General features: G+C 39.0%; 4 protein-coding genes and 2 non-coding genes across 7 annotated transcripts in view; 5 read left to right on the top strand and 1 right to left on the bottom strand.

Moving 5' to 3' along the window:
• Window positions 1-26,274, bottom strand: part of LOC103467621 (rho-related GTP-binding protein Rho6) — a 45,818-nt gene that overhangs the window by 17,236 nt on the left and 2,308 nt on the right. The gene's annotated exons all lie outside the window — the stretch shown is intronic.
• Window positions 812-6,413, top strand: prim1 (DNA primase subunit 1). The gene is made up of 13 exons (XM_081609129.1): window positions 812-1,229; window positions 2,117-2,274; window positions 2,367-2,473; window positions 2,568-2,641; window positions 2,730-2,866; window positions 3,685-3,743; window positions 3,848-3,959; window positions 4,142-4,231; window positions 5,325-5,457; window positions 5,529-5,598; window positions 5,676-5,788; window positions 5,945-6,043; window positions 6,125-6,413. The coding sequence occupies exons 1-13, from the start codon at window positions 1,121-1,123 to the stop codon at window positions 6,142-6,144; spliced, it is 1,281 nt and encodes a 426-aa protein (XP_081465255.1). The 5' UTR covers window positions 812-1,120; the 3' UTR covers window positions 6,145-6,413.
• naca (nascent polypeptide associated complex subunit alpha) lies at window positions 7,165-18,366 on the top strand. 2 transcript variants are annotated; one of them, XM_081609132.1, is made up of 9 exons: window positions 7,165-7,313; window positions 7,861-7,935; window positions 12,377-15,322; window positions 15,768-15,853; window positions 16,097-16,174; window positions 16,264-16,410; window positions 17,339-17,467; window positions 17,566-17,688; window positions 17,890-18,366. In XM_081609132.1, the coding sequence occupies exons 2-9, from the start codon at window positions 7,866-7,868 to the stop codon at window positions 17,902-17,904; spliced, it is 3,594 nt and encodes a 1,197-aa protein (XP_081465258.1). In that variant the 5' UTR covers window positions 7,165-7,313; window positions 7,861-7,865; the 3' UTR covers window positions 17,905-18,366. The 2 variants fall into 2 exon arrangements, with proteins under 2 accessions (XP_081465258.1, XP_008412396.1); XM_008414174.3 differs by lacking the exon at window positions 12,377-15,322 and having other exon boundaries at window positions 7,175-7,313; window positions 17,890-18,089.
• On the top strand, window positions 15,943-16,015 carry LOC145552397 (small nucleolar RNA SNORD59). Its single transcript, XR_014088432.1, has one exon. It is a non-coding gene; the product is annotated as a small nucleolar RNA SNORD59 (small nucleolar RNA).
• On the top strand, window positions 17,743-17,817 carry LOC145552399 (small nucleolar RNA SNORD59). Its single transcript, XR_014088434.1, has one exon. It is a non-coding gene; the product is annotated as a small nucleolar RNA SNORD59 (small nucleolar RNA).
• On the top strand, window positions 20,431-26,205 carry ptges3b (prostaglandin E synthase 3b (cytosolic)). The gene is made up of 8 exons (XM_008414168.3): window positions 20,431-20,637; window positions 22,864-22,977; window positions 23,072-23,138; window positions 23,239-23,337; window positions 23,857-23,946; window positions 24,371-24,439; window positions 25,093-25,120; window positions 25,209-26,205. Coding segments are annotated over exons 1-8 (489 nt in total). The 5' UTR covers window positions 20,431-20,635; the 3' UTR covers window positions 25,229-26,205.

The raw sequence follows: 26,274 nt of genomic DNA, 5'->3' as shown, positions 1-26,274 counted from the left end.
TATATATATATATATATATATATATATATATATATATATATATATATATATATATATATATATATATATATATATATATTTTTTTTTCTTTTTTTTTTTTTAAGTTAAGTTCCTTTTGTTCCATCAGAAATTATTAGCAAATCATTTTTAAGTTCTTTAAGAATTTTGAAAATAAGTTCAATTCTTTAAACTAAACTGGAAAGAGTGTGACAAGAAATGTTTACAATGTGTTTCCTGACTGAGGCAGTAAATTATTTCCACAAGAGATAATAAATGTATTGCACAGAAGACATTTGTACAAAGAAGACATTTGTACAGAGGGGAAATCAGAAGCCAGTTTCCAGACAAGAAGACCTAATTAAATGCATGTTTAGGATAAATGTGGAAGAACAAACTCTGGTTGGATTGAAAATATGGTTGGGTATGATACATTCTGGGTTACAAATGTGTCTTTGTAGGCAGCCTAATTAAGCTATTTATAGCTATGAAAATTTAAGACTTCAAGTGTGTTAAATGTATGGACTATAAAATAGCTCATTTTGAGAGAGTGTTTCGTCCAGCCAACCATTAAGAGGGTCTGATGCCTATCTCCACGGTCAGGAAGGAAACTTGAAGTGTACAGCCTGCACTTTTAATGTGATATTCTCTTTCTGTGCGTCACAACCGCCTTTTCTTGAGGTCTGCACCATTTATACACTAATGCACACCATGGCTACACCGCCTAGCAGCCGGCGGCTGTGCCGACAAAGCAAATGGAACGCACCCGGTAGTTGTCGGCCGAGTTGAAAAAACCTTCAAGTTAACGTCATGACATCACCAGCAGCTATTTCTGGATTTAACCCATGTTTTAGCTCCCCAAGATTTCTAAAATGTCTTAACATTTCTGTTAATTTTAAAGTTGATAGAAATTATAAATATGAACTTAGCTATATTATATATTTGGAAGAAGAGCTTATAAATGAGCACATTTCCTTGTTCCGGTGACGCCTTTGTCCTGACTTTACGTTATTGGTCGTCTCAGTTGTTTCAGACTTTTCCCGCGCTGTTCTCATTAAGCTGAACTGTCGACAGTAAGAGTTAAGAAGTTTATATTTAAAATAAACTCCAAACTTGAGGTAAAATGCTGTCCTCAGACTACGATCCGGCGTGTTTGCCGGACTTATTGCCGCTGTACTATCGCCGCCTGTTCCCCTTCGCTCAGTATTACCGCTGGCTGAACTACGGGGGAGGTAAGTGTCCTCAAACGGGCCGGGGAAGGGAGCAGAAACCCGGGTTAGGAAGCTGGAGGGACCCGAGTGATGTGTGGATGATCTAGCTGGATGTGATTTCTGCAGAAAATGTGTCCCTCTGTTCCCTATTGAAGTCAATACGATATACGATAATCAACATTTTAAAAAATCTGGTAGCTTTTAGCCTTACATTTTTGATCTTATAACATTTTTGAACTTATATGTAAGGAATTACTTGTGATTTTACTTGACATTGGCATGAAAACTTAATAAAACTGATAATGTTTGTAAATAACATTGTTGCATTTTAAACATAAAGCCTATTTGGCTCATAAGTTTTAAATAAAATATTATTTTGGGTTTGTTTTTAAGACCCATTTAGGTTGTTTAATAGAAAAAAAATTAGCAGGAGGAAAATATTTTTAGGGCCTTTTCCTGCCTGGCTCAACTTTTTCTTTGCCACAACAAACCAAAGGAGAGTCCATCCTGTCGATGAGCAAAAAGTACAGCGAGAGAGAAGAGATCATTGTAAGAGAAACAGGAATAATCCAAATATTTAAATGTTTTTAGAGATTAAAGTTTTTTATCTGAAATGGAAAATGTGTTTATTTTTTTGTATAGTTTTGGCTTCCTCTCAGAAAATAGTTATTTTTATAGTCTGTATTCTCCAGTGTGATTAATAAATTAGTAAGTTAGTTGACGACTATTTGAATAAACAATTAATAATAATTAATCTGATTAATTGTTTCAAGACCAGAGGAGATTCAAAGCTACTGCACAAATGTGTTTTATAGCAATCAAGTCAATTTTATCTAGACCCCTGTTGAAATATGTTGTTTGCTTTGTTTGCCTCCTTTCCCTGACTCTTACGTTTCCTACATCCTCAGTGCAGAAGAGCTACTTCCAGAACCGGGAGTTCTCCTTCACGCTCAAAGACGACATCTACGTGCGCTATCAGTCGTTCAGCTCGCAGAGCGAGCTGGAGAAGGAAATGCAGAAAATGAACCCGTACAAGATCGACATTGGAGCGGTGTACAGTCACAGGGTAAACCTTTCCGGTCTGATGCGTCCCTCTCTGGATCATGTGTTGTTACACACGTTTAAAGATAAGTTAGTGTTCCTGTTTGTCATCCGCAGCCTAATCAACACAACACGGTGAAGTCAGGCAGCTTCCAGGCTCTGGAGAAAGAGCTGGTGTTTGATATCGATATGACGGATTACGATGATGTTCGAAGCTGCTGCAGGTAAAACAAATTATTTGACTTTTTTTTAAGGATCTGTGTTTGCACATGTTCAGAAATGTACTCTATCAATAACATTTTTAAAACTTGATTTCAGTGCTGCAGATATTTGCTCCAAGTGCTGGACACTGATGACCATTGCCATCCGTATTTTGGACAGATCTCTTCGCCGTACGCTGCTGATTTATTTTAAGAGGTTTTCTTTTATTGATTTTCTTCACAATCACTTGAGTTTATTGAGTTTTTTTTCTCTCTGCAGAGGACTTTGGTTTCCACCACTTGCTGTGGGTGTATTCAGGCAGAAGAGGAGTTCATTGCTGGGTGTGTGACGAAGCTGCCCGGAAGCTCTCTGCAGCCGCACGGTCCGCTGTGGCAGAATATCTCAGCCTGATTAAGGTAAGACAGTTTCACTTCTCTTTTAATATAAACATATTCATAAAAGGCAATATGAATAAGGCATAAACAATACTAGGAATCTGCAAGTAAGGCGTAAGGATGTCAGCACTTTGAATGTTCGCTTTACAGGATTCATTTGCAAAAATTTGAAAATTGGATTGTAAGGAGTGAATAAAGATTAAAAAAAATTGATTGTGGAACAATATTTGTATTTCAAGACTTCATTCTCTGTGTAAAAGGATTTGGTTATCTAGACATTGTCTTTTCTGAAATCCATCCATCAATCCCCCGTTTGTTGGTTGATCCATTTGTCTGTTACTGTGTTTAATGTTAAATCGATCCATCATTCTTTCCATCCATTTCAATCCATGCATCTATAATTAAATCTGTTGGTCTGTCGATGCTTTCTGTGGTTTCTCTAGGTTTCATGTTTAAAGTCTGACTCCTGTAGAGATATAATGAAGTTTTCTTTTTTATCCATACGTTTTAAAAAAGGATGGGTAACTTAGAATGTTTTTGTCTTTAAAGTTAAACAAATTGACATGAAAACTGTGTAGAAACCATCCATTTTTGCACACATCTCATTAAAGGAAACGTGTGTGCCATTTATCAGTTGTTTTTCAACTATGCATTTTTGTTTGAATTAGTTAAAAATACGTTTTGGATGACTATAACTTTGACAGTTGGTTTCCATCCCTAATTAGGAAGCTGACTTCTAGGATGATCATGAAGCTTTCTAAAATGATTTCTGTTCTTATCCAATATCGAGACTTTAGCGACAAGAAGTACATTTTTACTTTTTAATTTCTGTTTCACAGGGTGGTGAAGAGACGGTGAAGAAAGTGGTGCTGACAGATCCTATTCATCCTTTCATCAGGTAAAGGGATTCGACATTTGTCTCTAAATTGACTGTCTTGTTTTTATCATTATTTGGTTATGTGGCTTTATGCGTTTAACAATTTCCATTTGTAATCTTAACAGAGAGTCTTTAACGGTGGTGAAGCGCTACTTTCCACAATACGCACTACAGGATCAGAACATACTGGGACGCAAGGAGTCTGAAGAGAAAGTCCTGGCTCTCGTACCAGAAGATATCCTTTACATTTTTAATGTGCATAGAGCTGCACATTAATTTTACGTTTTCATTACCATAATCGAATGGGCTTTTCCAATGATGCCCATGGAAAATCATTAAACATTACGTTTATTCGCCAGGTATCTTAAAATTAGAAAAAAAATGTGATAACGATTTGACCTTAACATAATTAGTTACATGTTAAAAAAGAATTACAGGAGATATTTCAGGAGGAGAGGAACCCAGAAAGACGCTGGCGTCACATTGAAGCCCAAGCCAAAAAGAAACAGGTTGATTGTTATGGTTGTCTTACACAAAGTCTTTTTCCAGAAAAGCTTGAAAATCTGTAAATTTGATTCATCTAAATACATTTTTATATTTCATTTTATGTACCGTATTTTCCGCACTACAAGGCGCACCGGATTATAAGGCGCACCTTCAATGAATGGCCTGTTTTTAAACTTTTTTCATATATAAGGCGCACTGCATTATAAGGCGCATAGAATAGACGCTACAGTAGAGGCTGGAGTTACGTTATGCATCCACTAGATGGAGTTGCACTAAAGGGAATGTCAACAAAACAGTCCGACTCGGGTCGGCGAGGAGAGCCTTCCGCGACTTGGCCGGGGAGTGGTCGGACAATGGTCACCCTTCTCCGTTCGCGCACAGCATGTTCGTGGAGAACGTGGTGCTAAATGACCTGCAGACGACCTGATTCTAGACGGTCGGTAGGTAGACAGGTCAGTCAAACTTTATTAACAAACCAGCGTTCTAACAACTATCCCAGCATGCACCGCACGCTTCTTCTACGGGCGAAAATGAAGTCGGCGGCTGCTTACCGTAGTTGCTAGACCTGTTGTAGCTCAAAATTGGTCCATATATAAGGCGCACCTGATTATAAGGCGCACTGTCGGCTTTTGAAGGTTTTTAGGTGTGCCTTATAGTGCGGAAAATACGGTACCAAGTAAATATGTGTCTTTTGAACCCTTCAAATTAACCTTACTGTGAAAAGATGTCTGTTAAGAATGCGAAGGTTAGAACCTCTTGAATAGCACTACATGAGTTTGATCCATCCAGACATTTTCTTGCTAGTTAAAGGAGTCAATAGTAAGATCCCGGTACCATAGACATTCAGGGGTCCAGTGGTGTCCATGTCTCCATAACTCAAAGGTAATTTGGCTGCAAAAGTGGGAAATGAATACAATTAACCAGGTTGTAAGAATGTTATGCTACAGACTTCAAAATCACTAAAACATATTTTATTTTGTACTTTTAAAAAACGTTCCAGCTGTTCTGGATTTAGACTTTCTTCATAATAATTTCTTTTAATTTTATTTATTTTGTTTGTAAATTGGTTTTGACTGATAATCGTTCCTTCTCCAGACCACTGCCAAAAAGCGGCAGTACTTTGAAAAGGAGATCATGCTGCAGTACTGCTACCCTCGACTGGACGTCAACGTCAGTAAAGGCGTGAACCATTTACTGAAAAGCCCTTTCAGTGTTCATCCCAAAACAGGTGAGCAAGAATCCTCACTAACTGTTTTCACCAGGAAATGTTTTTCTAACTTCACCTCTTCGCTTGTCCAGGGCGCATCTCTGTTCCCATAGATCTTAAAGACGTGGAGAAGTTTGATCCTTTTGCTGTGCCCACAATCAGGTGAGTAAGTAAAATTGTTTTGATGTACTATTTTGTGTGCTGTACGTGTAACTTTTATTGATTGATTTATTTTTCAGTCTGATCTGTGAGGAGCTGGATCGACCCATGGCAGATGAGGACGAAGCAAAGTTAGAGGACGCGAAGGGGAAGGAAAACGAACAAGACTCAACAGAAAAGAGGAAAATCAGAGGTGACAAAGGGGGGCGAAATAAATCAGAAATAAATTTTATATGAAATTGTCACAAAATGGGTCCTCTTTGCAGTATTAAACTGGTCCAGCTGCTCAGATCTTCTGCCTGGTTCAATACTGTAATTTAACTAAATTTTGTCTGTCGTCTCCTTTCAGATTACAAGCGAACCAGTTTGGCAAAGTATGTGAAGTACTTTGATCAGTTTCTGGCTGGAATGACTGATTCATGGAAAGGAAAACTTCTCAGACAGAGTGGTGAGTTTAACACAGGTGAAGTACATTTTTAAGAACTTTATGCTTGATTTGTTTTTATGTTTTCTTATTTTCTTCCTCTAGATCTTCAGAAAGAGTTTTGAACAGGCTCGTCAATCTGAAATCACACTTCCTGCCCTACTGCTCAATGTAACTGAGGAGCCATGCTTATGGTTCAGTTTGTGGAGATAAAATGTTTTTGGACAATACCATCTGATCACACCAGTTTTGATGCTCTTTTATTCAGTCATGTTATATCTGTGTTTTAAACTGCCAAATAAAGCTGACTTTATCGCAGAAATTTCTTTCAGGGGTCAAACGGCAGCAAATTGCTGCTATGCAGTGAAATTAAATTCATATGTTGTAAACCTTGTTTGAGGTTTTTTCCCCCTCTTATTTTGATTGTTGCACTCACCTTTTGTGTAATATTTCCAGCATTAATGTATTTGATGAGCTACAAATGTCCTCAAATGATCAAAACATGATGAGCTGCAGAAAACTGCCTGTAAATCTAAATTATCTCAAATGTTTTTAAATGGCATCCAAATCCATTAGGACTTGGAATAAATATTTGCTCAAGAGAAGCACTACTATATATTTTTACTCAAGCACAAGTAAAGAGTAACTTTTCAAGAAATGACTACCCTACTCAAGGTAGAGTAGGGTAAAAAGTATTTGGTGCAAGGGTGATTTACAAGTGAGCAACTGATAACATTCGGTGTAATATTTAAAAATGTTAGATAAAATTAGTTAAATTCTGGTATTTCAAGGACTAAAAAAATACAAAAGCAGAAGAAACACTTATTCAAATCACTTTTTTTTTCAACATAACACTTGTGAAACAAATACTTTAGGTAAAATATATCGTCCTTACTGTATATTTTTGATCTCAATTTGGCACAACGGGCTCATTAAAAAAACAAAAAGCTTGTGTAACAAGCATTTAATTTCACCACTAGTAAAATTAAGAGTAACAATGCTTTCTAAAATAATACTGAAATAATAAAATATATATATATATTTTATATATATATATTATATATATATATTATATATATATATATATGTGTGTGTGTGTGTAATATATTATTAAAAGCCAAATTATGATAGTTTGACATAGTGCTTAAAATGATCTCTGTATGATTGTTACTACTGAGATCGCTGTTGATTTAGCTGACCCGGATGCAGAAGCGGTTTCTCCACCGGATATTACATTGAATCTGAGGTCAGGCGTTCTCTCTCACAGCCATCTTGGAAATAGCGTCCTGAGTCGGTGAGTTCTCCTCTAACAATCCGTCTACATCCCCTTGTTTTTCACTCATTTCTGTCTTTGCGGTATGGTTGGTCTGTTTGATTAAAGTTTGACCATTAAGCCGTGACAAGTATTACTCTTTAAGAGGTCTCGGTTTAACGAGAATCTGCCTCAGTTAGCGCTGATTACCGGCTCAAAATGGGGGAGCATGATGTAAAACACACTGCTAGCAGTTTGTCAGGGCCGCAGTTACTTGTTTATCTCGAGATATTAATTTTAATATCAATGACAACCACCTGACTTGCTATAAACATGACTGACAGGAGGAAAAATGTCAACATGCAGTTATTAGCAGCTATCTTCTTTAGGTTGAGGCTAACGGGCAATTAGCTGAAGCTAGTGCTTAATGCATTACAAACGGCTCGCAAAGCTAAAGTTTGGACTCTGTTACCTGTCCAGCCGATCTCCGCAGTTCTGGGGTTAGATTTTTATGTGTCGACAGAGGCAGTATTTGGTTTCAGATCGCTGAAAAACGACTTGAAGCCTGTGTTTTTATTTTCCCTACCAGCGACCATGCCTGGCGAAGCAACAGAAACGGTCCCAGTCACCGAGCAGGAGATGCAGCAGCCTCAAGCGGAGACTGGTTTGTACAGCCTGACTTCTCAGTTTTGCACGCTGTTGTTCTGCATTTGTGTAAAGTGGGGTGTTGGATTTTAAAGAGGTTATACATCTGTCAGCAAGTGGCTTCTGCTTGGATGTGATTTGAATCGAGAATTGTGTTTGGGTACGTTTTCGGTTTAGGGAATGGACTCTGCAGGATAAGGTGTTGATGTAAAAGCTGACAGCATTCATGTGATCTGAGATTGGTGACGGTATGTGTCCGTTTTAGGATTCGGAGTAAAGCGTAATCCAGGACCCCTCTTTCATTCACTCAAACTCACAATAGTGTGATTACAAGGACTGGCTAACTGGAATTTGGCACACAATGCATGTTGAGTGGTGTTTGTTTATGCACAGAATGACTAACATTGAGGTACATCGTTGTAACACTGCTTGTTGTTAAAACAATCTGGTGTGTGGATTTGATGTTTTAGCAGATTTAGGTTGCTTATGCATTTTGATTAGTTAAAGCTGTGACTTTAAAATGTTGTAGTTTAGAATAGGTTTTTTGACAAATCACAGTTTTCTTTATTGTCAATATGTGCTAGACATGAGAAATCCAAATTGCTTTCTTGCCATCTCCTGTTGAAAGTAATTACTTAAAAACATCACATAATAAATGATAACAGAAACAGGAACGTATGTGTGATATTACAACTACAACACTTTCATATAGAATATGGTTGTTAAAAAAACACATCCATTTATGCAGACTATCAAGACACGCTGCCACACCTTACCCACAATACATAGCGGGTCTGCCTACAATACTGTCTAAAGGTGCTAACGAACTCTTAAAGCTCTGAAAGGTAACCAAGAGTACAAAATAAATAGCACTCAAAAGAAGTTGAGCTCCTAAAAAAGAGCTACTGTTAAGTCTTTTTAAGATCATTTTAAGCCCACAACATTCTAACGTGAATAAAATCAGTTTGTTTTCAGTCTAAGAACCATTAGACTAAAGTTTAGCAATGTGAGATTACTACAAACCTTAATTTAAGGATGGCGTCTTCTGTGTGACTGTTTTGACCTTTACATAATATTTTTTTCAATCATTCATCAAGGTTGCAGGGCAGCTCTTCTATTTAGTGGTTATGTGCTTCCAAACATTTATCTTAAATAACTAAACGTGGAATATTGTCACTGGAAGAAAAGTGGTAAGAATTAAAGGGTCTTACTGTAAGATGAAATGTATTTAATAGTGACTGTATAGAATTTATGACGGTAATAAGTGTGATATTTGTTAGTTTTTCTAAACTTCCTAAAAATTAGAGGTGTGCCGATCGATCAGCCACCGATCATAATCGGCCGATTTCTGTGAAAAAGTGCATGATCAGTGATTGGCAATCACGGTCTCTTATTGCCGATACCGATCACCTGCATCTCAGCCTGCCTGTGCAGCTGGTCTCCTCTTTCTTTCACACTGCGCAAACGCGCAGCAACAAATCCTAAGCGATGTGTAACTTTAACGCACTGAGTGAATGGGGAAGTTTGCGTGTTGCGGCGGAAAATTGAAGCACGTGGGGTGAAGCAAGTCAAAATGCATCAACATGACGAATCTAATATGGCATAAAAACAATGCCATACTTGACGGAGTTTGGCTACATCGAGACTCACTGCAGTAAAAAAGACATGGAGGATCAGATGGCAGGTAAAGCAGCGCACAGCTACAAACACTCACCCGGATTAGCATGACGGTCAGAAAGCTAAACAAATAACCCGCAAAATTATTTAAGCCTTCGAGCTGCGATGTAAGACGCTGGTTCTGCTCTCGCTGTTGAACCGCTGCTACGCGCTACAGGTAGTAATATTTCAGACGGAGCGCTGCTTCTGCTCCACCTGGTAGTGACTCTCACACCGAACCTCTGTTTAAAGCTGCAGCATCTAACTTTAAAAATACATTTTACATACGTATTAAAACTTTCACTGTCATAACATGAGACAGATAATCTCTGAAAAAATTATCGATCTCCTCCCTGCTCTGCATAATTACTCTGCTCAGTCAGAAATAGCCATTCAGAACTAGCAGTAATCAGCTAGCTGCCATGCTAACAGGAAGTTTTCATTCAGTAACTCTGGATTGTTTATTGTAATGGATCCTGTTTTTGCCTTTGAATGTTTTTTTGGCAATGTTGAGAGGTTTTATTTTGGCTCTTTGCATTATTTAGCCTCTTCAGAGCCTTCATATGTTATCAGTCTGTTAAAGATAGTATTATCAATAGCAGTACAATTTGCAGAATGCTTGTTGTTTAGTTTTCTTATTGGAAAAAGTTATTAAAAACAAGTTTTTGTCTAAATTAAGGTGAATTCATGGTTCCTTTTTCCACATAATGTAACCGGTAGTGTTTATGATAAAAATAAATAATAATTATGTGATCGGTATCGGTGATCGGCACATCTCTACTAAAAATAGAACGTCTTCACTGCTTTCATTTAAACACTGCATGAAGTTTGGGGCACCGTCACTCTTCATCAAAGTCATTTCTTCACCCTTTAATTTTTCCAAAAGAAACAATTTCATGTTTTTTTTATTTGCATCTTTTCACTTGTGGAACACGTTTTCCCTTTATTAGCTTCTGTGAGGTCTGAAATCCTACCTCTTGTACCTCCTGTCATCTCTGTTGCTCTTCCTTCATCAGCTCCTGGAGTTTTGAACGCTCCTCTTCCTCCCACAATGAGTAAAAATCCTCCAGCTTCAGCTATATCTGCTCAGGAAGTAGGGCTGGCAGAAGAAACACAAACTCATGCTTTCTGTGATCAAGCCAACTGTGTAGCTGCAAATCAAGAAGTGAGCAGCTTTCAGGCCACAGCTGTCCCAGAGCAAGAGTTGACTGCTGTCTCAGCAGAAGCTTCAGCTGGTCCAGCAGCTCATGAAGAATGTGGCCCTCCTACTGAGGCCTCTTTGGCTTCCTTGGGGCCGCATGTGGTTACTGTTGAAGGCCAACAAAGTGATTGCTTTGTTGCGGCTGAAAAATTATCCACACAAGATATTGAACCAGTTTCTGATGATTCAAAGGCATTTGGAGAAGATGTTGGTCCTGAACATGAAGATGGGAGGATTGCTTCACCCAAGACCTCTCTTGATGGTCAAGCTGATGAGGATAAAATGTATCCCGATGTGGTCTTTGAGAATGACATTTGTGACATGAACACATCTATCCTTCTGTCAAAGTCTTTTCAGACCAAGGGGACTAATAAATATGAAGCCACTCATCATACCTCAGGTTGGTTTATCCTCCATGAAAACCAAACCCATGTCCCTTTTTTTCCCATTTTTTAACATGCAGTTTGAGATTATTATTTTGCACAACAGGAAGACTTATCATTGGCTACTCATTGTCAGTTTTTGTTTATATAGATTCGTTATAGGACCATTCAAGTTTTCAACTTGACTGCAAAACAATTAACAGGAGACATAGTGACTTTAAAATGTTACTATGTGGTTAATAATTATTAACCAGGGATTAATAAGTATTAAACCAGGGTATAAGTTAATTGATCAAATATGGCATAAATTTTAAATATCATTATTTGTTGAGTTTGGAAATAAATTTTTCATTGCATTTAAAAGAGCAAAACTTTGTTACAATACTGAAATATATCATGTCCAAAAAGCATTAGTGTTACTTTAATAGAGGCAAGCTATCATTAGCTTACTTCCTCTACTGATAAATCAACAATATTTACAAGGAGTTAAATCAGCTCCATGTGGCGTAAGTTGTTTCTCATTCTTTGTAGATGTAGAGCTTTTCATCCTGGGGTTGTAAGAACTGGTTTAATTGTCTGTTGTTGAGGTCTCATTAAAAAAGACAGACCAGAAGCAGCAGGAACTGATCAGTCTGAGATCTTTTATCATGGAAGTCACTGAGGTTTTAAGAAGTTAAGGTTTGTCAAGACCACAAGACATTAGACTACAAGCACAAATTAACAAATTCTCTGATATTCTGAGTTTTATTGTAGATTCTTAGGCTTGATTTCTACATCCCAAAAGTACAGTGGCAAGCTAATGGCATTTTCTTTTCTTTTTTTGTGATAAATTAGTCAAGAATATAATAAAGCGGGATTGTAAACACATTTGCACTATTAGAATAAGTTACTTGATATTTCAAAATCATTGAGTACTTTTAGATGCAAATCTTTGTGTGAAATGTTTCAAAGGATGTGCAGCATTTTATGGGAATTCTATTAGTTATGCGAATTTCTTTCCCCAAACTATTTTCTAATGTAATACAGACAGAAGGTTTCTGTGTGGACATATGCAGTCTGTGTTTTGTGGTGCTGGCTTGTATTAAAGTTATGGAAGATGTGCTGAGGTTGTTTTTTTCTAACGTAAGCCCGAGAGTGCTTTTTGATTTGTGAGTGTTCAACCCGCATGCCTACGTCTTGAACTTGGGATACACATTTAAAAGAATCTCTTTCCTGTTCAGCTCCGCCTCCTGCCCCAGCTTCCACCCAGCAACCTCAGGTAGCTTCTGGCCCCGCAAAGGCCAAAGGCAAAGATGCCAAGAGTGGGCAGAGTTCTTCTGCCCCAAAGGCTGTACCTGGCAGAAGAAAACGTTCCTCTATGTCTGCCTCTTCCCCATCACCCACTTCACCTAAATCTACTCCCTCCTCTACTCCTCGGTCACCTGTGGTGTCTCCTTTGGCATCCCCTTTAGCATCACCTTTGGCTTCCTCAGCCAGTAGCTCCCCTGCCAATCGTTCTGCCCCAAAAGTGGTTAAGGCTGGCAAACAAGGAAAGGCTAAGAAAGGAGAGGCATTTGAACCTGCTCCTGTCCAGGTAGACCACAAAGTCCCAGAGGTAAAGGAAAAGTCAGAGGAACCTAACTTGAAGAAATCTATGACTACTGAAGCTAAAGCTGTCCTCGTTGAGACGAAATCTCAGCCACCCCCTGCATTTAAAGTCACTCCAAAGCCTGCTGTTGCAGCACCAATTTCATTCTCGGATACTATTGCTTCAAGCCCTCCAAAATCTGGTGATAAGGTTGCTTCCGCAAAACCCATATTGTTTATGGTTGATGATGAGCTTCCTCCACTTATCCCACCTGAGAAGCTTGGTAAAATGCAAGTGTCTGCACCTTCTGTTGCCAAAGAGAGCGCAAAGCCTGCTTTGTCTCCTTCTGAGCCTAGACCTAAAGGGGCTATTTCTGCTCCTCCAGAGGAGAGTAAAGTCAAAATGGGTACTGAACCCAAACCTTTGCCTGTCGAAGCTAGTAAGGCAGCTGTCCCAGTGAAAACTGTAACTCAGGAGGTCATTAAGCCATCTCCTACAGATTCCAAGGCTAAATCTGCTGCTGGCAAGACTGGCCAAGACAAACCTGCTGCTGCTGTGAAGCCAGCAGATGAGACCAAATTGAACTCAAACACAGGTCCTAAACAGGTTGAGGATATACGGGCCTCACCTCCTAAAGTTACCAAGCCAAATGCTGGTGTAAAGTCAACCACTCCGGAGGTTACAAAACAAGCACCCGAAAAGGGTGCTGTGGTAGTTGATAAGGCTCAGTCGGTTGACTCGAAAGCAACAGCAGCTGAGGCCCCCAAACAAGCCAAACCAAGAGCTGCTGAGGCACCTAAAGCAGATTCTGAGACTCCTAAATTGGCCAAACCAACCGAGGCACCCAAGAAGGCCAAAGCCACCTCCACCGAGGCACCTAGGCCAGCCCCGGAAGTGGCCAAGCAGGTTGCCACTGAGACACCCAAACAGGCTAAGCAGGCAGCCCCAGAGGCACTCAAGCAGGCGGCTGCTGAAGCCCCTATGCAGGCGGCCCCCTGCCTAGGGACTTTGCCTGCGCCTAAGCAGGCAAAGCAGACGTCCCCCGAGGCGCCTAAGCAGGCAAAGCAGGCGGACTTCGAGGCGCCCAAGCAGGCAAAGCCCGAGGCACCCAAGCAGGCAAAGCAGGCGGACCTCGAGGCGCCCAAGCAGGCAAAGCCCGAGGCGCCCAAGCAGGCAAAGCAGACGTCCCCCGAGGTGCCTAAGCAGGCGGACCCCGAGGTGCCTAAGCAGGCAAAGCAGGCTCCCAAACAGGCATCCCCCGAGGCACCCAAACAGGCTAAGCAGACGACCCCCGAGGCACCCAAACAGGCTAAGCAGACGACCCCCGAGGCACCCAAAGAGGCTAAGCAGACGTCCTCCGAGGCACCCAAACAGGCTAAGCAGGCGTCCCCCGAGGCACCCAAACATGCTAAGCAGGCGTCCCCCGAGGCACCCAAACAGGCTAAGCAGGCGTCCCCCGAGGCACCCAAACAGGCTAAGCAGGCGTCCCCCGAGGCACCCAAACAGGCTAAGCAGGCGTCCCCCGAGGCACCCAAACAGGCTCAGCAGGCGTCCCCCGAGGCACCCAAACAGGCTAAGCAGGCGTCCCTCGAGGTGGCTAAGCAGGCGTCCCCTGAGGCACCCAAACAGGCTAAGCAGGCGTCCCCCGAGGCGGCTAAGCAGGCGTCCCCCGAGGCACCCAAACAGGCTAAGCAGGCGTCCCCCGAGGCACCCAAACAGGCTAAGCAGGCGTCCCCCGAGGCACCCAAACAGGCTAAGCAGGCGTCCCCCGAGGCACCCAAACAGGCTAAGCAGGCGTCCCCCGAGGCACCCAAACAGGCTAAGCAGGCGTCCCCCGAGGCACCCAAACAGGCTAAGCAGGCGTCCCCCGAGGCACCCAAACAGGCTAAGCAGGCGTCCCCCGAGGCACCCAAACAGGCTAAGCAGGCGTCCCCCGAGGCACCTAAACAGGCTAAGCAGGTGTCCCCCGAGGCACCCAAACAGGCTAAGCAGGCGTCCCCCGAGGCACCCAAACAGGCTAAGCAGGCGTCCCCCGAGGCACCCAAACAGGCTAAGCATGCGTCCCCCGAGGCGGCTAAGCAGGCGTCCCCTGAGGCACCCAAACAGGCTAAGAAGGCGTCCCCAGAGGCACCCAAACAGGCTCAGCAAGCGTCCCCCGAGGCATCCAAACAGGCAAAGCAGGCGTCTGCAGACGCCCCTAAAACAGCTGAGGCTTGTCCATTGGCCAAAGCAACAGCCCCTGACGGTGCAGGCCAAACCAAGCAGGCCAAACCAGTCGAGGTGCCGAAGCAAGCCAAACCAACTGATGCTGAAGCACCTAAACCAGCTACTGAGAGTCCTAAACCAGCAAAACCGAAAGCTGATGAGGCACCTAAACAAACCAAGCAAACTACTGAAGTCCCCTCACAACCTGCTCCAGTTGAGCCTATTGTTTTGCCCCCTGCCCCACGTAAACTTACTTTTGCCGAAGCAGTTGCAAAACCTGCACCTGTCAAGCCTGAAGCTGAAAAAATCAGCACTGCTCCCTCTAATCATGTCATATCATCTAAACCTGCTGAAACCCCAGCCAAGATGGAGTCTGTGATCAAGGACGACAATGGTATCTGTTCTTTCTCTCTTTCTCTTTGTGCTGTCTTGTTTCCCAGCCCCATGTTCTGGAAACTTCTAAGATATTTAGATAGGGTCATTATCACCTTCACAGATATCTAGTGTGGGAAGTTTACATTGACTTGGGTTGACGGTGTCAGCAGTTTTCTTTTTGTTGGCAGTTTAGCGTTGTGTTCATTGTTTGTTTTAGCCTTTTGTTAGTGTTGATGTATTGGGTACAGAGATTACCTGTTGGCGCATTAAACATGGGTTTGGCTCATAACTAAAGTGTTCAGATTGTTTGGTGCAGAATCTATTCATCTGTGGCTCTTTTGTAGCAAAGTTCAGACCCACTGACAATGTTTGCTTTTTTTTTTTTTTTTTTTTTTTTTTACAGCTTATTTCTAAAACAGTTTGAAGGTGTACCCTATAAATAAATGTATCGTTGGTTTCTGTAGGATCTGGCACAGAGTCGGACAGTGATGACTCAGTTCCTGAGCTGGAAGAACAGGACTCTGCACAGACACAGACGCAACAAGCTCAGGTAAAGATTAAAGTTCAGTCCAGCATATTTTTTATTTGTATTGACCATGGTTTAAATTAAACATCCTGCCCTGATGGCATGACTTCTCCTCTTCAATGATGATTAACATAGTGACTTTCGTTCTTCTGAGCTTCCTGAAGCCACTTCTATGTTCTGAGAAGATTTGTTTTTCATGTTAAAAATGTATTAATCACCTCTTAATTTCCATGCTATGCTAATCCATAAATTTTCTATATCTTATAGCTTGCAGCAGCTGCTGAAATAGACGAAGAGCCTGTAAGCAAAGCCAAACAGAGCCGCAGTGAAAAGAAGGCACGAAAGGTAATGATTGCGCCCTCATTGTTGTACAAATGCAGACAGCTTCTTCTGGATTTCCGCCACATTTGCAACACTATTCCACATGATTGCAGGCGATGTCAAAGCTTGGACTCAGGCAGGTAACAGGGGTCACCAGGGTCACCATTCGCAAATCAAAGAACATCTTGTTCGTCATCACCAAACCAGACGTCTACAAGAGCCCTGCGTCAGATACATACATCGTCTTCGGCGAAGCTAAGGTAACCGGCCTGCATCAGTGTGCTCAACGTGAACCAAACCACTTGTAATAATCACTATTTTTTTATTAACCTAGAGACCAATTTTGTTTTATCATCCAAAGAAGCTAATTATTTAAAACTGATTTTTTTTTTGTCTTATTGCATACACTACATAATGTGTAAAGATTTGCACTTGAAGTATGAATTTTATGAATTGTGTGCCGAATTTAGCATGACAAAACTATAGTAAAAAGAAAACCCTCATGATTTACCAATAGAAAAGCCAAAGTATTTAACATCAAATTAAAAATAGACCTCACTTATATGCTTGTATCAAAGCATCAACTTAATATGTATTAATGGAGACTGAAACTCACTGTTGTACATATGTTTTCAGTTTTTATTGGGTTCAAATGATTTGGACATCAGTTAAAATTGATTTAGTCAGCTATACAGAGTCTACATATGAAGAAATGTGTAAACATTTCCATAAACATTTTTTCAGGTGATAATATAACAACTATTTTAAGTTCTGTATGCATTTTCCATCTATAAAATAAAAAGTAAATCAAATTTTTCGTATCTCTTTAGAAGCTACTCCATTAGCACTTCTGCTGTTGCAGTTCACAGAACCTGACAGCAGCCACTGCTTACTTCTGACTGTTACAGCGTTGCTCATTTAGTAGTTGGATGCTTTATATGCCATTTTTGTTTTGGAGGAGAATAAAACGAACACGGAGGAGAAGAAATTGGGCAAATGAGGATGCTCTCAAAAAGATGGACTAAAAATATCAGTACAGACACTGCCATCATAGAAGTCATTGATTATGTTGACGAATGACAGCAGCCCTGCTATCTATAAATGCCTCTAATGGTGTCGTATTGATAGTGAATCTATTGAAGCCTACTCATGTAACAATCTTTTTTTCTCATTTCATCTGTGCCACAGATTGAAGATCTTTCTCAGCAAGCCCAGCTGGCTGCAGCAGAAAAGTTCAAGGTACAGGGAGAAGCTACAGCAAAGATCCAGGACAACACACAGACGCCCACAGTACAGGAGGAAAGCGAAGAGGAAGAGGTAAGATGTCGTTATTCTCCAGTGGTAAATTAATGCCGCTTTACGGTAAAGGAAATATTGGAGGGAAAAACATAACATTACTGCAATTTTATATGTAGGTTGATGAGACCGGAGTCGAGGTGAAGGACATTGAACTCGTCATGTCACAAGCCAACGTGTCGCGGGCAAAGGCTGTACGCGCCCTGAAAAACAACAACAACGACATTGTCAACGCTATTATGGTGAGAATTCAAAACTTTTATTGGTGAAAATGTATTTAGTCAGCAATGTGTGACTCTTCAGTGATGATTTAACACAGTGACTTTCGTTCTTCTGACTCTACTGAAGCCAACATTTCTGTCCTGAGAAGAGAGAAACTCTCTTCTCACTGTTCAACAGTGTTTTGAGCTCGTACTGACCTGGTGTTTTCTGTTGCTTTGCAGGAGTTGACGATGTAACGGGATCCTGTCAACAAAGAGTTGAAGAAAGGTTGCTGATTAAATCTGAGCTCATTTATACAATTTATACCAAGATGGAAATAAAGTTGTGGCTTGATGAAATTAAAATCTGGCATTTATTGAGACTCTTGGGGAAACGAGGGGAATTTCATCTGATTGAATGTTAAAATAAAGACTTGAAGTACTTTTGTTTTTCCCACTGGTGAAGTATTTGTCCTTGTACAATGATGAAATCCAAATTAGTCATAATAAAGGTTTTAAAAGTAAATTTTTCAGAGTGATGAGCAAGAAGAATTGCAGCTGTAACATTACACCATCCTCCAGATGAGGAGAATATCATGTCCTTTGCTGTTTTATTCACCTCTGTCTGTATTTGGCTTATTTATTTACACCATAAAGACTAAATGAGTTTTTAATGTCCTGATATGTAAAACAATAGAATTAAAACTTGGTGTACTCACATTTTTACCTTGTATTTGCGCTCATGCATAATTTAAGATTACATAATAAAGGCAGGATTGTGTAGTTCCCATCACATGGCTTAATGCTATTTCTGACAGCCTGTGCTTTACCCACACCAGCTTTTAGAAATGAAGATCACAAAAGTGAGGAATTAAAGCTGATGGTCTCCTCTGCCTCCAACTCAAAAGTAACCACAGCAACACTGACATTGCAGTTGAAACTTTATTATATTCACTAATGTATTAGCAACCACTTATAAATTAAGAATGGAATCAAAACAAAATTCTACATTTGCTAAGGGAACTTTGAGATGAATATTCAAATTCATAACAGGTTTAACTATTAAATGTCAACTTCTCTTAGATATTCAAAACAAGGTTTTACCCAGGAAGGAGGCAGATATGAAGAGGTCTGCAATTCTCTTCACAATACCTTATTTTATTTATTTCATATAATCCACATGAGTTTTATTAACCTATCAAAGGCTTACAAAGCCATGACAACAATGTCTTGGTTTGCCAAATTTTAAGCATAGTAATATCAGTGTTTATCGGCTATTGACTTGATAGAAAAGAATAAAACTAGAGAACTGGATTTTTAAGTGTGTTTGACTGCTTCATATATATATATATATATATATATATATATATATATTTTTTTTTTTTTTTTTTTTTTACATGATCTAAAAAAATTTGCTTTCATTTCATAAAACTAAAGCTGCAAGTGTTGCATTACTTTTTTAAGACAAAATGTCATTTTAAAGAGCCATTTTAGTCTTTAAAATAAAGAAAAACGTAAAATTATCGACGTGGGTGGATACATTTTCTTTGGATGTTGATATGGAAAAGCTGGAGATGGGCACCAGCAACCCTCCCGACCCCACCAAGGGACAAGGGTGTCAAGAAAATGGATGGATGGATGGATGCTGATATGGAAAGTGATGTAAAAAAAAAAATACATTTTACCATTTCCAACGGTAAAATGGATCTGAAGAATATTAATAGTACTTTGTCATTTTCTTATGGAAGCGTAATGCAAATATAGTCAATGAAAAAAACAGCTAAATTCTGCATTTTGGTTTTTAAATCCACATAATTGTCAGCCAAAGTTATTGAGCCATTGTGGAAGATCTAACGACAACTGGCCTAGCAATTATGTTCTACTTTGTGTTGATCTATACTTCTGGCACATGTAAAAATGTCTTAAAAATACTTCTTGTGTTTTTACCAAATCTTACATTTTCACGCTTTATCTTTAGACCACGTGTGAGTAACATTAGGGCAATTGTAGATAGAAAAAGTTTGTACATGTCCGCCAAAACTCAGGTATTTTGAGAGTAATCTCAGAAATTTTCCAGAAAAAAACTCGGAAATTCATGAGCTCCAAATGTCCCCAGAGTTTCAAAAATCTAAATATTAAAAATGTTAAGATATCCCAATAAATCCTAGAGCTCCAAAAGTCGAAAAATTGCCAGCAAAAACTTTTGAGATCAATCTAATTTTAAAAAGTCGAAAATGTTCGGCTTTACGAACTCAAAACGATTTTTTATACGTTTTTTTGTAGAATTTCTTAAACATTTTCCTCAAAACCTTTTGCTCTAGTAAAATTTAGACTTTTAGAGTTCAGAAATATATATATTTTTAAATGCAGAAAATTTCTTATTTTTTTCTCGCAAAGTTTCGACTTAGGAGTTCATACGTTTTTTCTTAAACATTTCTTGCTTGGATTAACGTCAGTGCCCTGTTTTTTCTCTCTATCTGCAATAGTTTTGTTGTGCGAAAAATAAAACAAGTCACATTAAATTAATAGAAGTGATTATTCAAAATCAAATATTTTATTGATCCCAAATAGAAATTAAATGACCATATTACTTGCACTCTAGTTTTAAATCATATTACTGCATTTTGCACACATTTATTTTTCCTGTCCGTAAATCATTTATCAAACTGTATTTCACTGAAAGCATAGCGGGCATGACTTGGACTTTACAGGAGGTTCTGTCGTGAAAGGCCCCGCCTCTCACATCACTCGTGGCTGTGGCTGAAAGCTCTAGAAACATCTACTTCACTTCCGACTGCGTTAGATCTGCTATTCTCATTCCAGTGTACGTAAGAAAATCCGGCGTGTAGTCCACAAGCTAGCGGCGTTTGCCCGGGTCGTGTGTGAGCGGCGGTTTCTTTTTTGAACAAAAAAGCATAAAAACAAGCATTATCATTTTTCTTCTAAGACTGGTTTATCTTCTGGAAAGACGCCCACTTCACGCCGAGAAATGTAAGTTGTGGAGAGTGAACGGGAGGAGGCAGCGTGTGGAAAGTGCGGTAGCTTTGGTGTCGCTGCCCTCATAACATGCTTTTGCAAAGGCGGGAGGTTTGGCCTTGCCTATATGTACTGAGAGCTTGTTGACGTTAACCCGACTTTAATATGACATGTGAAAAGCTAGCAGTGTCTGGTTACAATAATATCCAGTAAGCCCGCCGTTAAACCGGGAAGTTGGCTATTTTTTGCGGGCTCTGCGGGGGCACCGCATGGTTTCAGTGAGGACAGTAGCCTTGTTAGCATAGCTAGCTATGCTCATTGAGACTTCTGGAAGGCTCAGTCATTAGATTAGCACCAGGGCTGTGGAAGTAGTCAGGATGTTCCCGCTGAACAGAAAATCTGATGGATTTTAACAGCAAATCCAAGCCTTTAATTGCTACTTTATTTTTGAGAGAGAGAGAGCAGTTTAGAGATACGCAGAAACTTAAAGCTAGTACTAGCGAAACTTAGCTGTGTAATTAACCAAACTCTCTTTAGAAATGGTTTGCCTCCTATCGAATTACCTATTGTTTTATAATTTTCCTTTTTAGTTTTAATTTTAAGAGGGATCTTAAAAAAAAAAAAGATCCCTCTTAAAAACAAGGGTCCATGTGCACGTGCTTCTGATGACATCACACCAGGCAGCTAACAGCTCTGGTGTTATTTGTGTATTTCAAAATAATTCCTTGTTAATATGCGTTTACTTGTATTCAGAATAAAACAGATGGACCCACATGTGAATTAACACACGGATTTCAGTTACCTTTGGCACAGATAAAAACAGAACCAGTTTATGTGGAGCAACAGGATGGACTGGTACAGAAAGATATCAGATCATTCTTTAGCTAATTTTGAGTAGAGTTGTACTACATGACAATGTTCAAGTCCCAGTGATTCTTTCAACATCATTCCAATGCCAACTCAAAATAAACTAAATATAAATAAAAAATATTCACCAGTCAGAGAAGTTGGTTAAAAAGGTGTTAAGACTGCCTACCCTACTAAAATAGGTAATACTGGTACAGGGTTAGGGTTAGTCTGTATTACCTATTCTTAGTCTGTATTTTTAAAAAATACATAGATGGGTTAATTATTTAAAAGAATGTGTAAATGAGGCTGGACCAGACTATCCAGAAACATGAACCCCAACGATAAAAACAAAAAATCAGTCTGATCAGATGGATCAGTGGAGTAATTCTGCTGTCATATGTAAACGTTTCCCTTTTGTTGAAACACCAGCCTTTCCATAGTAGTCAATAACTTAATTAATTATTAATTTAATAAGCCTAACATGTCAAGCTTGAGGATGCACAAATGCTTTACTTTTGTCAGTGAAGAGTGTAATGTGAGGCTCTGTGGCAACCTGACACAAGGTCTTGTTGAAGGCCATCTGTTCTTACAGACATCAGTAGCAAAAACATTTGGTGTGTGTTGACACAGGTAGTCTGTAGTTACCTTTGCTGTGCGATTAAAAAGCTCTAGATTAAAAAAAAAAAAAAGAAGTTTAATGAGATTAGACTCCCACAACTGCGTTGTTAAACATTTCCCGATTGAGTATTTGTCATTACAGCTGCACATTAGCATATATTTTGGTTTTCTCCCAGCTGAAGCTTGGTAACAATTTTTTTGTAAGAGATGTGATTTAGATGCAGAAAAACCACTGATGTGACTATTTGGTTCTAATAAAAGTGATGGCCAGCTCTTCAATAGAGTGAAATATGGTTTTGTAATTAAATCTGTGCACCGTAATTAACCAAAACTTGATTTATGGCACTTACCATGATTAATTTCATCTGAAATGGCGGATTCCCTGAGTAGACTTTTCCTGTCTTATGCCAATTTCCAGTTTTATTTCATTTTTTGACCTGCAGGTTGCCAATTTTCTTAGGTTTTTTTTCCCAGGTCTATAACACTCAAGAGAAATATTCTGCAGGTTCTTTGGTAGAAGTTGTGGTTTTGAAATCAAAGAAAATTAAGGCATTACAACACTATCTGTGTTGATGTAACAAAGCATATGCCGATTGATGCTTTAATTGAAAATGGTGGAAGTTGTTAAAAATCAGTTTTTACTTTAGTATTTAGCTGGTTATTTAACAGTTCGAGTCAGTTCAGATAACTGATTTGTGCATCTCTGCCTCTTGCTTCTCATTGAATAGTTATAAGAAGTCTTAACCTTCTGTGTGTGTATTCTTATTCTTTCAGGCTTCCAGCAATTGCTAAGTGGTACGACAGGAGGGATTCTGTTTTTATAGAGTTCTGTGTGGCCGACAGCAAAGATGTTAAAGTTAACTTTGATAAAACAAAGTTCGGATTCAGGTATGTGTCCATATAGTTGGGTGTATAACAATATTATTAAGTTCATGAACAAAGCTAAAATTTAACCCTTTGTCCTTGCAAATTTCTCCCACAGCTGTGTTGGACCTGATGATACTAAATTGGAGAACCAAGTAGATCTTTTTGACGCTATTGATGAAAATGTAAGTTACAGCTTTATTCAATAAATAGACACAGCGCTGAAAAGTTTCATGAAAATTTTTTTTTTTTTTTTCCTTTCTCTCTTTGATTCTCTTGTTGCAGGCGTCCAAACATAACCGCACAGATCGTTCGGTCTCGTGCTATCTACGAAAAGCACAACCAGGAAAGGCGTGGCCAAGACTAACAAAAGACAAGGCTAAGGTTAGTTAAGTATGCTTGAAACGCTGAGAATAAAGCAGGTTCATTCTTACGGAAAAACTTGAACACTGGTGATTTTCAACTTGCTGAAATGTCTGTACAGTTATCAACCTGAAATTCACAATACGATTACAGCAGTTACTATATATATATATATATATATATATATATATATAAATCCCTGTCTGAGGATTAGGATTAGATTGGTTTTAGATGTTGAATAAAAGAAACATCAATTGGGGTTGCTGTGGTGACGCAGGGGTTAAGCACAACCCATGTATGGAGGCCTTAGTCCTTGACGCAGCCGTTGCAAGATCGATTCCCGGCTTGGCAACCTTTGCTGCATGTCTTTCCCCATCTCTCATTACCAACTTTCCTGTCAATTAACTATCAAATAAAGGCCACTAGAGCCAATAAAACTTTTAGAAAACGAAACATCAATTTTATTACTTATATATTTATATGCATCTTTTTAAACAGGCTTAGGGCAAAGATAATAATCCTGGTCTTCTTTGTTCACAGTTGTCTTGGCTCAGTGTCGACTTCAACAACTGGAAGGACTGGGAAGACGACTCAGAGGAGGAGATGGGCAACTTTGATCAATTCTCAAATGTAAGCGCTTTGAGATTACTGCTGTTGAGTTGGAACATAAAAGAAAATTCCTCTATTTGGGCTTGTGGGTGCCTTTATATGAATTAGTCCCATAGAGTTGATTATTTTTTTAAGCAATTCAGTTTGAATAAAAGACTCATTCACAGTCTTATATTAAACACCTCAAATGTTGATCTTCAATTTTGATGACATACAATACAAACATGTTATTAAATAAATGCATTTTCAGCATGGCTGCGTTTTTTTTTAATACTTGGTATATACAAATATATTTGGTGTATATTTTTATCATCTCGCAAACAATTGTACCAGAAATACTGATCTTGGTGTTATGACAGTATTAAGTTAGCTTTTAAGTTGGTAGCAATAGCTTGTTTGAACAAAAATTAAAGAAATGAATGTAATATTGACTTTATTGTTACAGATGATGGACAACATGGGAAGAGAGGATGACCTGGATAATCTAGATCTTGATGCAGATGGTGCAGATGATGTAAGACTTTATGAATTTTTATTTGACTTTTTATGCTTTATTAGGTTTTCCATCTTTGGTGTACATAAATAAACTTGCTTATCAAAACTCTATAAATCTGTGCAATCTGAAATTTTTTTTGTAGTATTTCTTCAGATCCAGTAACAGATTTCCAGACTTTATTTCCTCTTTCTCGTTTTCAAATGAAAAATCTAGATTTCTAAAAAAAATTGTTACGGAAAACATTTTCCTTTCATAATCGTACCGATTACGTATACCTACCAAAGTACCAATCCTAAAGATGTCATTTGAACCAATATTTTGCATGACTAGAATAAAAAAAAAAGCTTATTCAAGGGGGTGGTAGCAAGATTGAGGACATAGTCTGCCATCTGGAAGCATAAACGAGAGATACACTGAGCTTTACCATGAATGAAGATGGATTTATGGCTCCATTTCAACACTTACCAACTTAGCTGCATTATTTAACCTTCTTTTCTCCTAAAAAGCAACTAGTGGCAAATCTAGAAGTATTTTTTTCTGTTGTGGATATTTTTGTTGAGTAAATCTGACACTGAACGGCAACCCCTCCCACTGTGCCATTTTCTTAAGCCAACAGTCAAGTTTATGTCTTTAACCTAATCTTTCTGTTTTTGTTTGTCTTTAAACTGTAGGATGACACTGCAGATAGCGACGATGATAGTAAGTATTCATGAACATTTCTACAGAGCGCAACCAGAGCGATGATTTTCTTTGCATGTATTCAGCGACGCCTATTTTTCACTTTCAGAAATGCCGGACTTGGAGTAAGGCGTTGTAAAGAAGATGGAAGAACGGAGGATGAGGGAGAAATCTTAACAAATGTATATCTTGAAACTGAAGACAGTGACAAACAACTGTACATATGAGTCAGTAGCCATATTTAAATCCATAGCCTCAGCTCCAAACTCTTTGACCAGTCAGTCTACCTAAGGTTGATTTGCATGGTATTGTACAGAGCAGCTATCTCCATGTCCATTTGCTGTACTGCACCTTTTTTGGGGTATCTTGTTTTAATGTTGAATATTACAACTAAGCACACATTTTATTTGTTGGGGAAAAACTGTATAGTTGTACCTAACTGAGCAATACATGTTAAAAGTTGCAGTTTTTCAAATGAGTTGCTTGAAAATGATTGGACTCCCCCCGTTGGCGATGTTGTGATTTTAAAGGTAGTCGACCAGTGTAGTGTATCTCATGATTTAAGAATTAGATGCATTGACTGACTGGGTCCTCTAAAGACTTCCATGTGCTGTAATTTAGTTATCCAGGAAGCCTGTATCTGTAGCTTAACCTTTGCAGCTTACATGTCCCCCTTTCACCTGTTAAATGTCTGTAAACCTGGATCAATCTGAGACAATTGCAGGATGACTTGCTTTTCTCCAGTTGTCACCTACTGCAACAGCAGCTTGGTTTCCATTAATTGGATGGATTTATTTAAAGCTCCTCTCTTATTCTGTCATCTAGCTTTCACATATGTCTGAGAAGAGGCAAATTAAAGTGTTTTGCAGCTGTTGAAGTTGGTTAAGCCTCAGAATTATGCGGTTTGTTGCTCTCCTACAGTTTTGTTTATTTTTTAACTCATACTCCCTCATGGTTTTTGGACATTGTTGGAACTAAAATAAGTAATGACCAAATCATATTTGCACTGTTGAAAATGTAAGGAGAAGCAAGTACTATTCAATTACAGTGAAAATGTTTTTGTTTTTTACTGTCTACATCTTTCTAATAAACAGTTTAAGAATCAATGTCTTTCTTTTTCAGTTTTAGGTTTTGACTTTACACAAGACATTTGATCCAATCAATTATTTTTGCCA

This window comes from Poecilia reticulata, chromosome 7 (assembly GCF_904066995.2).
Source record: "Poecilia reticulata chromosome 7, P_reticulata-male-v2, whole genome shotgun sequence".
NCBI lineage: Eukaryota > Metazoa > Chordata > Actinopteri > Cyprinodontiformes > Poeciliidae > Poecilia > Poecilia reticulata.
The sequence above is the reverse complement of the archived record's forward strand: the minus strand, read 5'-3'. Positions and strand labels throughout refer to the sequence as shown.

Bases quoted from the DNA above. Each gene is read 5' to 3' on its own strand.
- prim1 (XM_081609129.1), top strand. From the start codon at position 1,121: ATGCTGTCCTCAGACTACGATCCGGCGTGTTTGCCGGACTTATTGCCG. The intron at 5,458-5,528 runs GTGAGCAAGAAT...TCGCTTGTCCAG, and splicing joins CAGTGTTCATCCCAAAACAG to GGCGCATCTCTGTTCCCATA. The intron at 5,789-5,944 runs GTGACAAAGGGG...GTCTCCTTTCAG, and splicing joins AGAAAAGAGGAAAATCAGAG to ATTACAAGCGAACCAGTTTG.
- ptges3b (XM_008414168.3), top strand. The intron at 23,139-23,238 runs GTAAGTTACAGC...CTCTTGTTGCAG, and splicing joins TTGACGCTATTGATGAAAAT to GCGTCCAAACATAACCGCAC. The intron at 23,338-23,856 runs GTTAGTTAAGTA...CTTTGTTCACAG, and splicing joins TAACAAAAGACAAGGCTAAG to TTGTCTTGGCTCAGTGTCGA.
- naca (XM_081609132.1), top strand. From the start codon at position 7,866: ATGCCTGGCGAAGCAACAGAAACGGTCCCAGTCACCGAGCAGGAGATG. The intron at 16,175-16,263 runs GTAATGATTGCG...ACATGATTGCAG, and splicing joins GTGAAAAGAAGGCACGAAAG to GCGATGTCAAAGCTTGGACT. The intron at 16,411-17,338 runs GTAACCGGCCTG...TCTGTGCCACAG, and splicing joins TCGTCTTCGGCGAAGCTAAG to ATTGAAGATCTTTCTCAGCA.